General features: G+C 36.5%; 1 protein-coding gene across 1 annotated transcript in view; it reads right to left on the reverse strand.

The window, feature by feature from the left end:
* The window catches only part of LOC125232181, a 262,234-nt gene that overhangs the window by 90,616 nt on the left and 155,414 nt on the right, over positions 1-16,204 (reverse strand). The window contains 1 exon segment of the mRNA XM_048137811.1: positions 7,211-7,311. Within this exon segment, the coding sequence (XP_047993768.1) occupies positions 7,211-7,270 (60 nt within the window). The 5' untranslated portion in view covers positions 7,271-7,311.

Genomic DNA, 16,204 nt, shown 5'->3' on the forward strand with positions numbered 1-16,204 from the left:
CTTACATCAAAACTTTAATGGATTCGGAAAAGTGAAATCTAAATCTCTGACAGTTGCTTCTTATAAACAGCTGTAGGTAAACAGCGGTTTTTGTGCAAGTAAGAAACCGCTAAGAAAGTCCTATAAACTAAATCAACTGGTTCATAAATTACCTAACAGGCCTCTCTCCATGCCTAGTAACATATTTCTCTCAAAACTGGGTTAGTACAGATATTTTAATCGATCGTAATGTATCCACCACTTATCTATTAAGATCAAGTCCCTTAAAAGATTCTCTCTAATCCAGTAGGTACTTAGCACGTGAAAGCGTTACTAAGAATGTAATTACACCCCCGTCACATTATATCGTAAGAAAATTTTCACTTTTCTTCTGTTTTAACTCAGACTTTCTTAATACGAAAAAGTACTAAGATCTTCACACGGTATTACGCTATTCATCTTACTTTTAGTGCATCTTTCGATCTAAACTGGTAATTATGTGTCATGGGCTCATGAGTCTCATGATTCATGATTGCCGTTTCTTTTTGCGAAACATGTTGTCACTTTTCTTATCTGGAGATGATATATTTGTCTCTGTTACCTTTGTGCCATTAATTTTCGTCAGTGCTTTTCTATTTAGAGTATGTTGGATAAACCACTTGTTGGATATTTTTCCGGACTAGTAACCTATACGGAACCTTCATTTATGACGCAGTATATTTCTAGAAAGCTATTAATAGAAAATTACAATTTCTTTTGACGCATATTACATTCTTAAAAAACAATGTAAAATTGATATTGTTTACAGCTAATAAAAATCGTACCTATGTTTTCAAGTCAATATTTCATTAACAAACGAACACTCAAACGTAGGGCACAGTATAATAAAGAGTACTATCGTACAGTATGGCCACTCCCGCTCCCCGCTGAAAGTGCCGCCCACCCCCTCTCGGTTACCTCACAGTTACCGCCTGTCAAAAACACGAACAGTCGATCTATCATATTTCACTTATACAAGCATAGGTACGCGTACGCGTTCACCTACAAGAGCTAAGACTGTGTGCTGGGAATGCGCCTCTTTCAATATATTTGATCGCCAGTGTCCGAGGTGTGCGTAGGGTAAGCCAGTCTGGACAAGTGGACGTTTGTACTAAGCGACTCGTTTCTTATTAAGTTCCCGAATATAGGTACTACACTCTAATACATTGTACTTACGAGTAATTACTCCTACTGCATACTCAGACTCACGTGGTCGCAAAAGGGTAAAATATGCAAACGAAACACGTTCGCAACAGTATGTCATGAGCCTAATTGCGACCCTTCCTTCCGGTGCAAGGACCGGTTACGTATTGGCAAGCTGCTTGAAGGAGTGGCCCTGGTTTCCACAAATACACGTAATCAAGAGAGGGCAGCACTGTCCATCACCAGTCGTGCACCGAAGAAAATGAATGAGACAAGTGGCGCTGCGCTGATTTTCACACATACATCTAATCTTATGAAACGTCAAATATTGATGCTAGCGGCAGCCGTTGGAACTAATTTGACTCCATATTTAAAATGAAAAACAGTTAGAGTGAGGAACGAATCATCACTATTCGGACACCTAGCGAAATGGCAAGATGCATGAAGGAGTGGCGCTGACTGTCACAAAAACATGTAATATCAAATAATAAATCCTTGTGGGTCAAATAAAGCATTAATCATGAACCTATCTGTTGTGGAAAATAAGTATTCTTCGTCAACATAACGTTTTTTAGCCTACTACCATAGACTGCTTTCCTGCCCTTGAAAGGTCACAAAGGTCACGAAAATAAATTTATTGCTCTAATGTAGATACTTGCTTATTATACCTACAAATATTACGAGATGGTATAATTACTAGGTGAACCATGTTTCTTTCTTTTTACAAGGACACGGTCTTGTATTCGTAAAGTTGATGTAGAGAGTAAATAGAATGTGAACCATTTCAATCCAGGTATTACATTATACGTAGGTATAACGATGAATATCTATCTAATAATACTTGGTGATTATAATAACTGTAAATGTATGTATGCAGCATAGGTATGTCTATAAGCCGATGATCACTACAATTTATATATACCTACTTAATATATAAGTCATTGTTTGTTTTGTTGTTGTCTATTTATTATGTATTAATTACTGACTATGTTATTTAAATAAATTAATTTATTTTTATTCAATCATGATCATGTAATAAATATATGTCGGATCGTGGGCGTATCATACCAGAACCGTTGTCAGGACCTCAGGACCTTCCGTAGTTGTTTATAAGAGCTTTCAATGAAATACCATGTCCATATCACAGAATTTACTGCACAAAACCGATTACACATCAAATCACATCATAGAATACATTCCGCCTGTTATTTCGAGCAAACCGCCATGAATCTTCAACAACGCCAGCACTCATCAACCATTTCCCCTGCAGAACGATTAGCAGCCTCCAATCATCTGTTCATCATCTGTCTTTTCGATTCTGTTCTTTTAGACTGTAGCGTCCTCTCTGACGTTTTGGCAGAACTCAGTCGAATACCAGCCAGGTTGTACAAAGTTGTAAAACCCTTGTTTGCTCTATTTGTCAAATACAGCGTCATAAAACGTATCTTAAACCACATTTTGGTCATTCTCCGACATAAATATATATTTTATTACATGACCATGACCAATTCTACCTGTAAAACTATTCACGAACTGTACCTACTAGAAATAGCACACGCATTGTACTCTCGCACAGCGTGTCAATGTCAGTAACAATGCGTTTGCTGGCGGGATGAAATATCTCGACGCCTGGAATCGACAGGTAGGATGTATCTATTATTAGCAGATTATACGGTATTGTATTAAGACTATTGCGGTGCCGTTCTAGAGCGTTCTCCATATAATTTGGGAAATATTCTCATACTAATTAAGCGTAACATGAGACTAGCCGTCGCTGTCGTATGTTGCTATCTCATTTAAAAACCTTTCATGACAAAAACACTATTTTGACATGAGCATAAAATAAATGAGCAAATTTCTCGTACAAATAGATCTATTTGCTCCACTTATTAAAAAAAATAGAAACAAAAACAACTTAGTACCGAGTAAATAAATGATCATGCCAAGTTTAACGTAATTTCGTAATTTTTATTTTATTTTAAATTAGAGTGCAGCTTACTTTGTATGAGAAGGTTTCTACGCGACGGGTTCGTTTGACTCTGAATCGACTGAATCTCCGAGCATAATATGTATCTATGTATATAAGTACGTATTTATCTATTTAAGTATGTATATCGTCGCTTTTACAAGCTTTGCTTAATTTGTGTAAGGTGTCCCCCAATATTTATATTATATTATATTATAATATAATGTATATGAATCACCGTTTTCTAATGCAATATATCATACTTATCACTGTGTGAAGACGACGTTTACACTGCCTCTCAGGAGAGCACGGCCACAATGCAATTTCAATTTACCTACAATATTGGATCCGTTCAAGACACTTGACCTAAAACCATAATATTGTCACAGGAACAATATACGGTAGATCTTGTCACGAGTACATAATAACAGGCATACTGGTTTACTGTGCTAGTCGAGAGCAAGTCATGTACTCGTTATTACTTTGTGTATGTAGGACTGTAGGCACACCTCGGACACTGGCGATCAAATATATTGAAAGAGGCGCATTCCTAGCACACAGCCTTAGCTCGTGTAGGTGAACGCGTACTATGCTTGTATGAGTGAAATATGACAAGTCGACTGTTCGTGTTTTTGACAGGCGGTAACTGTGAGGTAACCGAGTGGGGGTGGGCGGCACTTTCAGCGGGGAGCGGGAGTGGCCATAGTACTCTTTATTATACTGTGCTGTAGATATATAACTGATAAGCCATTTCAATTTGCTATATTTCAAATATATGGTGCATCAAACACAATGCAAATTTTTGACATCGTGCTTACATTTTTCTAATTGTCTGCCTCATTATATTAGCAAAAAGATTAGCCTAACTACTAACGATTTATTGTAACTAATAGTATTAAAACAAACGCAGGATTGAACATATATATCCAGTGGTTTGATACATGAATAACGTCGCTGCGCGTGCAAAATTCGCTATGTGATTTTTAACGATTTTTGGTTTTTAATGCCATTTTAAACCTTATTTCTAAATATATACGCTCCAAAAACAGCGTCGAGCTCATTTCAGTATTACAGGTTTTATCAAAAGTAGGTATGTGACGCCCATATATTTTTTAATATTTGTTAAAAATAAATCATTTCAATTTGATTTTTAATATTAACTGTCAGAAATTTATTAGTGTTTAGTATACTGACAAATTTCGTGTAGGGTTCAGTGCGTGTAAACGTATATTACAAAATATCGAAATAAGATAAAGTTATGCCAAGTAACTCATAAAAATAGCAAGTGATTTAACATTGCCTTGAAGTGGTAAGACATCGTTTTGTATGAAATTTTGTGTGATAAGATCTATCTATCCTTTCTGGAAACATTTTAAAATAAATTAATGAAAATGAAATGTTTAATAAATGAAAAAAAGCTGACTTGAGAAATCACATAAAGTTTTGAATGACAAAGATTTTTTATCTTTTTCAGATCAAAAGGGAAAATAGAACCCTTATACAATTATGTACTTTCTTGTCAATCTCTTTATCTATTTGTCAATATTCTTTATTTCGGAAAAACCTTATACTCAAGGAACGGTACAGGTTCCTTGAAGCTATAAAAAAACCTCATTTCTAAGTAAATACAACATAGGTTAATTGAGTTGAAACAAATCTACACTCTCAAGGAAGTCAAAATTAATAGTGTACCTACTTCCGGTTGACCTAAACTATGAAATTTGGAAAATAAATCGTATTACACCATACATCACTACATGATTATTGATATAGTTGTGAGAAAAAAAAATTGTAAAATATACACGTAACCTTCGGTGTTCGAGCCAGACTAGCATTATCCGGTTTTTTCAAGTTAAACATGCATAATGAAAACTTATTCAATACATAAATGTTTACCACATTGAGCAACTTTGTAACCGAAATAACCTCCATTCATAAAAATTAATGGAATAAATATATTATTATAGTTGTAATATATTGATAGTAATATATTAATTTAATCGAGTTTTTTATTATGGTATTGTGTATAAAGCTTATAGTATTAAATCCTGGTTTTTCTAAAATAATTAATTCGAAAATGAATTGATAAATTACAAATAAACAACAATGTCTTTAGGCATTAAGTCCGCCATTTGTACTTTATTTGTTATATTGTGCAATAAAGTTTAAATAAATAAATAAATATATTTAATTCAAATCATATGATTAAATAACCATGTGACGACAAAGTGCACAAATTGTTTTTTGGTTCTTAAGAATAAAATCTAGTTAAGTGATTGTAAGACACATACCGGTTATTTACGACTCAAATTATAATCGCTATGTAACATATTTATGAAAAAATATTTTTTTAACATTATAATAACTGAAATATAATTTCAAGTTATATCTTAATGTATGCAAAAGTGAAAATACTTATGCCATAAAAATATTGATTTATTTATGTTCAATAATTGCCGAAATAAACAGTTTTTTGTGTCTCCTGTAAAGTAGGTTAAAAACACATTAGCGAAATTTGCACGCGCAGCGACGATAATCATTCGTTTATTGACAAAATTATTCCTTTTTTAATAAATGTAAGTCCATACCTAGATTACCTGGTACTGTGTTATAATAAAATGTATAGGCACAAATACAGTATATTACTTATATTGCTATCGCCAGGTAGGTACCTAAAATCTTAATAAAACCGAATCTGACATGTTTGCCTAGCGTAAATATGTTTGCCGAACTTGATTTATTGAATAATTTGCTCAAGCGATATTTACTTACAGGTTTATTGAGCATAACGTAAATATCGGACACTTATCTAGAAATTGTCAGGCGTAGGGCTTACATGGGCATATTAAATTAGCTGTATTATACTATTATCGGACAAAATTGTACCCAATTTTCATTTCAAAATTGATTCTCAAAGCAATATTCGCTTATATTCGATTCACAAAAGCGAACCGGCAATTTCAGTAACTATTTACTCATACTGAGCACTCATAGGTATGGAACATACCTGTATTATGAACCGTTGAAAAGTGAGATAGGTACCTATAGTAGAATGCCTATTCTTACTAATAGGTACCTAACTACCTATCTTGTTTTCACCAGACACGTTTTAACTTGGAAAATCGTATTTTTAGTCTCATTAACAAACATTTCGCGATCAAAGGCCTGAAAATATCCAATTCAGAGAACAACCTTACTTAGCTAAAATAAACGAAATACAAAATACCACTCAACCCTATCCTTTTGCTTACGCAACCCGGAGTCAGGAGATTTCAAAAACAATAAAGCGAAACTAAAACCTTTAGTAGAAACGGGACTGTCCCACCCAGTGTGGTTGGTCACAGTACCCCGTAACTCCCACAGGGAAAATTAAGTGGCCCCGAAATTGCTATTCATGTATTCCACGGCTCATGTAGCGCGTGAAAATATAAAAGGATGTGTTTCGCCTTTTTATCTCGAGGATGTTCCAATTTTTCGTGAACTCATGGTTACCCTAATTTAGAGTGCATATAAGTTTTTATACAATCAATGTCTTCTGATTTTTAATTGATATTAAATCTGTCGACTACGAATTATATGTATGAATTAACATCAGAAGACACAGATGTACGGGTAAAATTGTTAATTTAAAACAAAATAACGTATTCTAAGTGTCGAGTTTTGAATAAGATTTGAGTTCCATTGTTTCAAGAACATGAAAAGGAACACATTCCACGTGTTTCATTTGTTCCCGTTTTCAGCTCACACTTAGACAACACACTGTATAGATCGTGTTATTCACGATGACGTTTGTCTTATTCAAATTGTTATGTCATCAAAGGTTCGATTTGAGAAATTCGCGCGTCATCACCGTAACTAATAAGATCAAAACCTAACACAGACATCCCTAATTTTCTGGGTTGGAAGATCAGAAGCTAGCCGTATATGTAACAAAATAATAGCTTGGCCCAACTCTCGTTAAGTTTCTAAACTTAAGCAAGTCCAATTGACGACAAAACGATAAAATCATAATGTTCCGTTACTGAACTAAAAAAAAAGTATTTACAATAGCGCCATCTATGAACTCCGCGCCGAACCACTTACCCTTTGAGCGTAGCAGGGGTCCAGTGGCCCCGGCCGGAACATCGCCGGCGCTGCTGCCATCTGCCGGCTACCTCAGCTTTCCCTTCCACCGAGACATTGCTCTGCAACAAAATAAGAAAGGGTTAAGAGAGGTCACTAGGAGGTTATCATTTTGACGAGTCTGCGGAATGTCGAACAATGTATTGGTTCCCATGTGTAAGTCGACTCTTTCGGTTCCACACAGACAGCATGTTCAGTGTAACACAACTAGCAATATTTTAAAACGTTATTTATAGTATTGTTAGTGACTAGTTAAAAATTAATGCCTCTATCGTACTTGGAGATGCATGATAAATACTTATGACAATGGATCAAAAAAATATAATCGCTTAAAGGAGAATATTATCAGAGATAACCGTTTACCAAAATATTTAATTACTTTTTTACCTTTAATATTTCGGAACAATTGAGATTAAACACAATTGCAATAATTTGCAATGGTCCCCCGTGTGGTGAAGGGTTAAGAATTCACCACCCCCTTTCTTCCCGTGGGTGTCGTAGTAGTCGACTGTGGGATATGGGTTAAATTGTGACGTAGGCAAGAGGCTGGCAACCTGTCACTGCAATATCATAGTTTTTGAATTTCTTTCAACCTCCTTTTGCCAAGAGTGGCACTGAAACGAGTAGTTCATGTGCTCTGCCTAACCCTTTATGGGATACAGGCGTAATTTAATTTCTGATCCCTAAACTATCTAAAAGTAATTTCTTCGTGCGTCAAAATCTAGCCTGGTAATATCTTAGAACCAGGATAGAAAAATTACTACTACTAGATCTAAACTTTTCCAGATTGCCCACACTCGTAATAACCTGCATATTTCTCTTCACTATGTTCATAAACGAGAACAAACGAGTCATAAAGGAAGCACCGCATTTCCTTATTAACAGTTTCCAGTTTTGTTCCCGCATAAATCAAACGGATCCCACATTACACGGTATTAAATATAGATGCGGACAAATTGTCAAAATTATGTATCCACTAGTTTAAAAGCATGAGGAATATAGTCGCGTATATACATATTTTGGCACATTGTCCGTGCCTATATTTTTTAATACTTTGGCCGTACTATGCTACCTTACCTCTTAAATCTCTTTCATATGTCATTGAAATGTCACCTTTATTTTGGTCGTTGTAAAGTTCATCTACCAAGAGTTTATTAGGCGAGATACGAGTTTGATTCTCAGTAAAACACCGTTATGGTCAAGCGTTTTAGTTTATTAGTTTCGGATATTAGTGTATTATATACGACACTATAAATATGGTGATTCGGAGGAAAGTGACATTTGAATTAATTAATAACTGGAAAACCATAGTCCAGTTAAAGTTATTCAAACGTTATAGCGCTTTAAAAATGTATCATTAAATGAGACAAATACTTAGGCATATTATCTACTAAGTACTAACTTAATTTAATTTAGGTAAGGTCAGGTGGGGTAAGGGGGACTATGGGGGAAGGGAAACACTGATCGGTAACTCTGAATTCATAGACTGTAGCTGGGTCATTTGGTGGTCGGTAAGGTACTACCTAGGATTTAGTTCCGAAACAAAAACAAAAATAGCGCTAGCTCTAAGGAGTGTGCGTCCTTGACAAAAACAAAAAATCAGTTGTCGTGCTACAAGACCACGAGTTGGACGAGTATTATTTGTGTAGTGATTTGGGTAGCAAAAAGTCATGTCCGAAGACTTTTGATATCTGTAAATATTCCTTTATATGTTTAATGTTCATGTCTGGTATTTGAATTTGAGAAAACTATGCTGTAAATATGAAAATTCAACGTGATTCATAACACAACCTACAAATGACATACCGGGGTAACGGGAACTACCATAGCCGGGGTAAGTGGAACATATGTTTCCTTTTCCCGATTTCAGGGGTCATGAACATTTTCAGAGACACATATTCTATAAGTACAGAAATTTTGTATTGATCCAAGCTTCAGTATTTTAAATACGAATAATTACTAATAATTAATAGTCGTTTTTTAATTTGCAATACTGAAATTTGAATTTTCGAAAAAAACTTGTAAAAAAATCTTTAAAAACAATTATAATTTTAAGTTAACCACCCCTGTCTCAAGCCCATATGTTCCCCTTACCCCGAATTTCAATTTATGTAAATATTTTCTATTTTAAACTATATATCAAAAAACCAAAGTCTCCATTTGATTGGTGATGTTTTTTTTAATTTACATTGCCGGTATAATCCACACAAGCAGCAATACTTTAAGATTTTAGCGAAGTGTTTCCCTTACCCCAAAACTCGGGAAAGGGAAACGGCAGGACCAGCCTAAACATTTTATAAATTTCCAGCTACATGCAATAAAGCTAGTTTAAAAATTAATTTCGCCCTAGAAAGCAGACTTAAAGAAGCATACTTTGTGTCGGTCAAGATGAATATACGACATTAAATAAAGTGATTAGAGCTCGATGTAAAATATAAAAAATGAAGTATGTTTCCCTTACCCCACCTGACCTTAAGGTGAATGCTAGTAATTCCGAAAATTAAAAAAATGGAAATTTTCCCAAAATGTTTATGTTCTGAATTCGCCAACATTCCAAAGGTAGTCGAAATATACCGTAATACACTCAAAACCAGGACAGACCCTATTAAAGAAGTAAACAGTAACTTATTACTCTAATTACCAATCCTTAAATTGACAGCTGTCGAAGCGTGATTCAATAAGCCTTTTCAATTCACCGACGATACTACTGTTATTAAAATATGTAAATAGCTTCCTTCCTTAGCAATTAAAGTGTACAATCCTGCCTCGCTGAATCACGGCACACAACTACTATACTCTCAAAGAACATAAGCCATATAGGAAATAAGTAGACATACGTCTCTCTAAACTAGTGCGGTACTATCAACCAACCAAATTAAAAAAGGACGTAAATGCTTTAGGCTTGTACTGTCTTTGGGTCTTTTTAATCAAAGGTGGGTTATTACTGCGCCGTGCGCAGACGCCGATGCACTCTGGGTCATTGACCCCGGGTTCCCACAAGCTAGGGTCTGATCTTATTGTGTGGCTTCCGGTGGCTAGGTAAGATACAAAAACAGGTGGAAAGGTTAGTATGGGGAGGTGACTTTACGTGGAAAAATCCGCCAAAAGTAAACGACTTCAAATTTTAAAAGGTAATAATTTCTGTGATGAGTTACCTACATATTTAGTAACATTATTACGTAGTTATGGATTTACCTAGTATTTTTTTATAAATTATGATTTATCTATAAATCCAAATCCAATCATTTATTCGTGATAAACAACATACAACACATATAAAACAATACAAGCACATTCAAAAGTTAAAAGAAAAAATAATAATTACAAAACAAAGAAAAAAAAAGTCACGTATCATTGTATCTTTCTTTCGTAAATCACGTATCATTGTATCTTTCTTATTTACTAGGTTATAACAGAATCTCCGGCCTGCCACAGGTATATTGTATACCTACCAGGAGATCCATATCAATGTAAATTGACCTATGTTTTAAATGAAACATTAAATTTTTCATTTTCATTTCATTCACCAGACTCCACTTGCCCAAATCGGATGGTAGACTACTTAAATACATGAACCTTTATTGTATATTCTCATATCTTAAAACGAGAAATTCTTATATGTTTATTTGGGGGCACCTTACACAGATCAACTTAGCCCCAAACTAAGCAAAGTACTATGGGTGCTAAGGGACGATATACATACTTAAATAGATAAATACATACTTATATACATAGAAAACATCCATGACTGAGGAACAAATATTTGTGCTCATCACACAAATAAATGCCCTTACCGGGATTCGAACCTGGGACCGTGGCTCAGCAGGCAGGGTCACTACCGACTGAGCCAGACCGGTCGTCAATAGTCGTAGGTCGGCCAGTGTTTTTATTTATATATCCGGCGATTTCGGAAACTGCTCTAAGGATTTCGCTAAAATATGTTTCGTGTGGATTTTCTGGGGTGAAAATTCGATCTAGCTCAGTTTTAGGTCCTGGAAAACGCGAATTTTTCGAGTTTTCGAACTCCGAGCGAAGCTCGGTCACCCAGGTACTTTTATTAAGGTACGAGTAACATGTGTCTTTAGGCAATCAAAATTACATAAAAATATATCTACCTATCATAAGTATATTCTAACTAAGCCTTTGGCAGATTAAGCCTACTACTGTGTAGATAAGTATATTATGACAGTAGTGTAATATGGTCCGTACTGGCACAGCTCGGGGTATGTACAAACACACCTTACAAGCACAGTGTTCTGGCACACCTCGATTAAGGTTGAGTTTCGCGTTCGATTCGACCTCTTATCATTAAGGTTGAGTTTGGCGCATTGTTGGCACAAGTTCAAGGCGTGGGTTTAAGATTCATCTGATTGTAATTTGCAAATGGTATTAACCTAGTCATTAAGGTTGAGTTTGGCGCATTGTTTAACAAATGTACCTATCTTTTTCAAGGCATAGGCGCGCAATGTTTCATCGGAATGGAAAAATTAGTTATTTGCATAAATTAAAAAAAAAATATCTATAATTTACAATCCTTTGTGGTAAATCCAGCGATCGATTTGATTTATTTCACCAAATTAAGGCTAGCAACCGAGTCAATGTTTCATCGGAATGGAAAAAAAAGTAATTTGCATAAAATAGAGCCTCAGTGGTAATTTGCAATTCCAGCCATCGGACAATGATTTATTTCCCTTAATCATATTGTTGACGCTTCCTAGTATGAACTTATTCCAAGATCATAATCGTATTTGCATGTTACATTGTAGTATATGACTAACCTTTACCTATTTATTGGCATGGATTTTTAATGTTAATTGCTGACATTTATTAACATGCTACATTGTAGCGTGTGACTAATTACAACCTTTGTGTCTTGGCGCGGATTGTTAATGTTAGTAATCAGCGACATTTTCTTTGCAAATATTTTTGGTTTTGGCTTTGAAATGAGATCAAACAGTTGCAACATAATAACATGTGCCAATTTTCATAATATAAAAGCTAGAGCACTAGGGTGTTCATTATGTATTCAATCGCGTCGGTTCGAATAGAAACGAGCATGTTCATCTCGAATTTGCTACCGCTTTCGGTTTTCCTACTTATCGAGTCGTCGATAACTAGTGAGAAAAAGAATTTCACCTTAACCCCCATGGTGCGCGACATTTATTTCCCGCCGTGTACATCTGCGAACGAGTGGTATATTACCAAAGCGCGAGTGATGGATAAAACTGGGGACGTAATGAGGGGTGATTGGTTCATCAAACTCCTGACTGCGTCCAAAGGATCGATGGAGCCAACCACTTCAGTATGGGTAAAGCAGACTGAAGTTACACGAGTTCCGATATGCACCGAAGACGCCGATGTCAATGTGGTTCGGGTGGAAATTTCTCGTGAGAATGCCACAGTTCGCAACCGTAGAGAAGTGACTGTAAAACAGACCTGGTCGAAGGACACCTACGCCCAAGTGGTGCGAGACGACGTTGGGGTTGAGTTCTCAATAAGGGTGGATAAAAAACCTATAGTCGATACCGAAAAAGTGGAAAACGTGCGGAAACCATTATTAGTTTCTAGAATAAAGCCTCGTAATGATACGGGTGATGATGATGATGCTGTGGATAAAACGACTTCACCTCGCGATTGTTCCGTGTATAAAACTAGCCTGGATGAATTGATAAGTTGGGCTACGATTGAGTTGGAAAACTTAAAACAGGGTAAATTTACAATGTGTGAGAATAAGAATCCCGCATCAATCGTTAGTTATCCATAATTAGAGACCTAGAAGTCCACCATTATCGAGTTTACATTGTAGCTTAGATTATTACATTAGCATACTAGTCGGATTGTTTACATATGTACCTATCGAGCGTTGGGTGTATTTAAGGAGCTCTCAGTGCTAAAGAGCGACATATACTCGACTACCTTCCTCGCTGTGATAGTGCTATGCATAAGAAAATAAAAATGGCTCTACGTCCGGACACACCACGACCGCACTCTACTCCAGAGGGATCTCCAGCTCCGTCAAGATCATCACCGCAGAGTCCTAAAGCGTGTCACAACCACCACTGTGCTGTTAAAGGCTGCGACCATGGGAAGGAGTCTATCTTGAGGTCGATTATTCAATCGACACCGCTGCCACCACCTCCACCGCCGTCACCAGCGTCAACGCCATCATCATCCAAACCAAAGCAAGTATTAACACCGGTGGATTATTGGGCTTCGCGGGGAGTGTCTTGCTCCACTTCGCATTATGTGACCATGGAGGATTTCAACATATCGAATTCAACATATAATTCACAAAAACCTATACCATCTGGGTCAATTTTCAAATTAACAGACAAAAAACAATTTGAAAACAAATTGATAGCATTAATACATTCACCCACTTCAGTCTGCAAGGCCTTCGAAGGGGGTGTGGAACGTGAATATGGCGACGATGACGATGATGATGATGATGACGGAAGTGAGGATATTGAGCGAAAATTAAGTGCGTCTTTGCTAATGCGTAAACCTAGAAATGGGCCCCTCTACGCGCTCTTATTAAACACGAACGAGTCGGATACGAGTTTGCGTAAACATATACGAAAGCTATTAAAAAGAATTATGAGGAAGTAGATAAAAAAGCCTATTATCTTCGCCCCAGGGAGATCTTTATCTCAGAGTGTGCATTTGTGTGCGTGCGAGCGCGTGTGTGTAGTTTATTTCGAACGCCCGAATCAGTATATATAAGCGCGAGTCTGTTTCGATACAATCACAGATCTATCTAAGCGATACGCACAGTTGCGCGCTGACCTGTTGCTGTTTCGAAATTTATAAAAAGTGAGTTTTTACTATCTTAAAACTGCGAAAATGTCGTCGTCATCATCATCATCATCACCATCAAAGACCAACAACACCACAGCCGCCAACCTGGAGGCCATCAACGCAGTCGGTGCCAACCTCATCGAGTGGGTCCCACTCAGGGACCTACCCAGGCAGAAGAAACTTTTGATAACGGGCTGTAAACGCTTCCAGTCCAAATTTGACAAGTCGAACGGGCAGGTCGTGCTTATGATCGAGGATTATGGGAACGTGTCACTGCCAGGGCGCTTCTCTATGCTCAGTGATGATCACTTGGCCACCCTAAACGGTGGTGAAAAACATCTTATTGTACTGGGGGAGGTGGGGAAAACGTTCGAGTTGGCGTTCGAATAGAGCTCACCACCCTCTCCCGAACTATCAGTGCGTGTTGTGTGCGTGTGCGTGTGCGTGTTTTGAACAAAAAGGTGTTATTAATTAAGTGCTATAGATTTACACAAAATTATTGTTGCAGAACTATCATGTCGTCGTCGTGTACATCATCATCATCATCATCATCTCGAGAGAGATTAGATAAGATAAAGGGCATAACGATTCAAGAATTAGAACGATTCTCACTTTTATCGTTATGGCGATGTGAAATCGCCATTTATTGTCTAATGATAAAGTGACGCTCATTCTACGAGCGTTACACTTTAAGTTTCAAGATGAAAAATATTATGCCCTCCACGAAATGTGGAGGGCTCTATCAGATCATATAGAATGTACTACCGGAGATATAAACGTCAACTACAATCAGTTCATTAAATTAATAAAAACTTTTCCCTCTGATGTGTTCGAAGTAAGGGGGCCCTATACGACACAGGGGGCGAATACACTATGCCAATGTGTTATGCTCGCAGTAGGTGATCATATGATTATGTAATTTGTAGTATAGTATGTAATTATGATTATGCAAATGCGAATATGTACCTATGTCTATATTTTTTTTTGTTAGTAATATCTTTTATTTAATTTTATTAAACGTGTGTGTGTCTGTATAAATGCTGTTTGTTTTTCTTTTTACCTGAAAAGGAAGGGTTTCAATGAAAGGTTTTATTTTTTATTTTACAACATTTTATTAATTTCAATTTACAACATTATTCTTATCAATCCAAGATGTTTCGTTTAAACCCAACCATTTCACACAAACTTTATTGCCCTTGCGCTTCAATACCTTTTCAACTAGGTAAATGTTAGGATATTTAACTTTTTGCAGTTCTTGTTCGTAGAAACAGCCAGAGATGGGTTCTTTTTTTGCATCTTGCAATAAATAAGTTGTGGGTTCAGTAGTTTTCACTTTAACAATCTGAAATATTTCGGCAGTCCAATTAGCTGTATAACCCTTGGCGAAGGTTGACTTGTACTTGCTTATCCTCACATAATCACCCACTTTATATTTAGCAGACGGTTTAATTTTAATATGATTATAAACCGTGCGAAGTAGTTCTTTAGAGTTCCTTTTGTTTACATTCGCCGGCGACATGCCAATGGTGGAGTGAATCTTTTTATTGTACCGCTCTGCGAGATCCTCTATAAGTCTTGTCCAATTATATGATCCATTAAAGCTGAACGACTGCCACATCCAATGTTTTATTGTTTTTATTACACGCTCGGCGATTGAAGCTTTCATGACGGTGTAAGTGGAGTAGTGATTTATGTTGTTTTTAGTCATGAGATTGTGAAAATCAGTATTATAGAATTCCTTGCCAGAGTCTGATTGTAGATTCTTAGGATGTCTTTTACCGCTCAGAATTCGCTTCATGGCATTTGAAACATCGCTTTTATTTTTAGACTTTAGCGGTTGTAGCCATAAATACTTTGAGAATGTGTCTATACACACCAATATGTATTTATATCCACCGTTATCTCTCGAGTATTTTTGCAAATCGATAAGATCGATCTGCCAAGTATCATCCAACCCTCTCTGTATGAAACGCCTTCGTGCGAAATTTTTCTAGCGTTTTTATGTATTTCCTTGACGACATCGGCTTTACTCATATTTACAATATGCGCGCTTTTTTACTTGAACTAGAATCAACTGCGCTAATGTAGTCCTCGTCCAAGATGTAATCCACCTCACTAGCTGCTGCTTCAATCGAGGGTTGTAGTGGCGCAGGCGGT

Source organism: Leguminivora glycinivorella, chromosome 12 (assembly GCF_023078275.1).
Source record: "Leguminivora glycinivorella isolate SPB_JAAS2020 chromosome 12, LegGlyc_1.1, whole genome shotgun sequence".
Classification (NCBI taxonomy): Eukaryota; Metazoa; Arthropoda; class Insecta; order Lepidoptera; family Tortricidae; genus Leguminivora; species Leguminivora glycinivorella.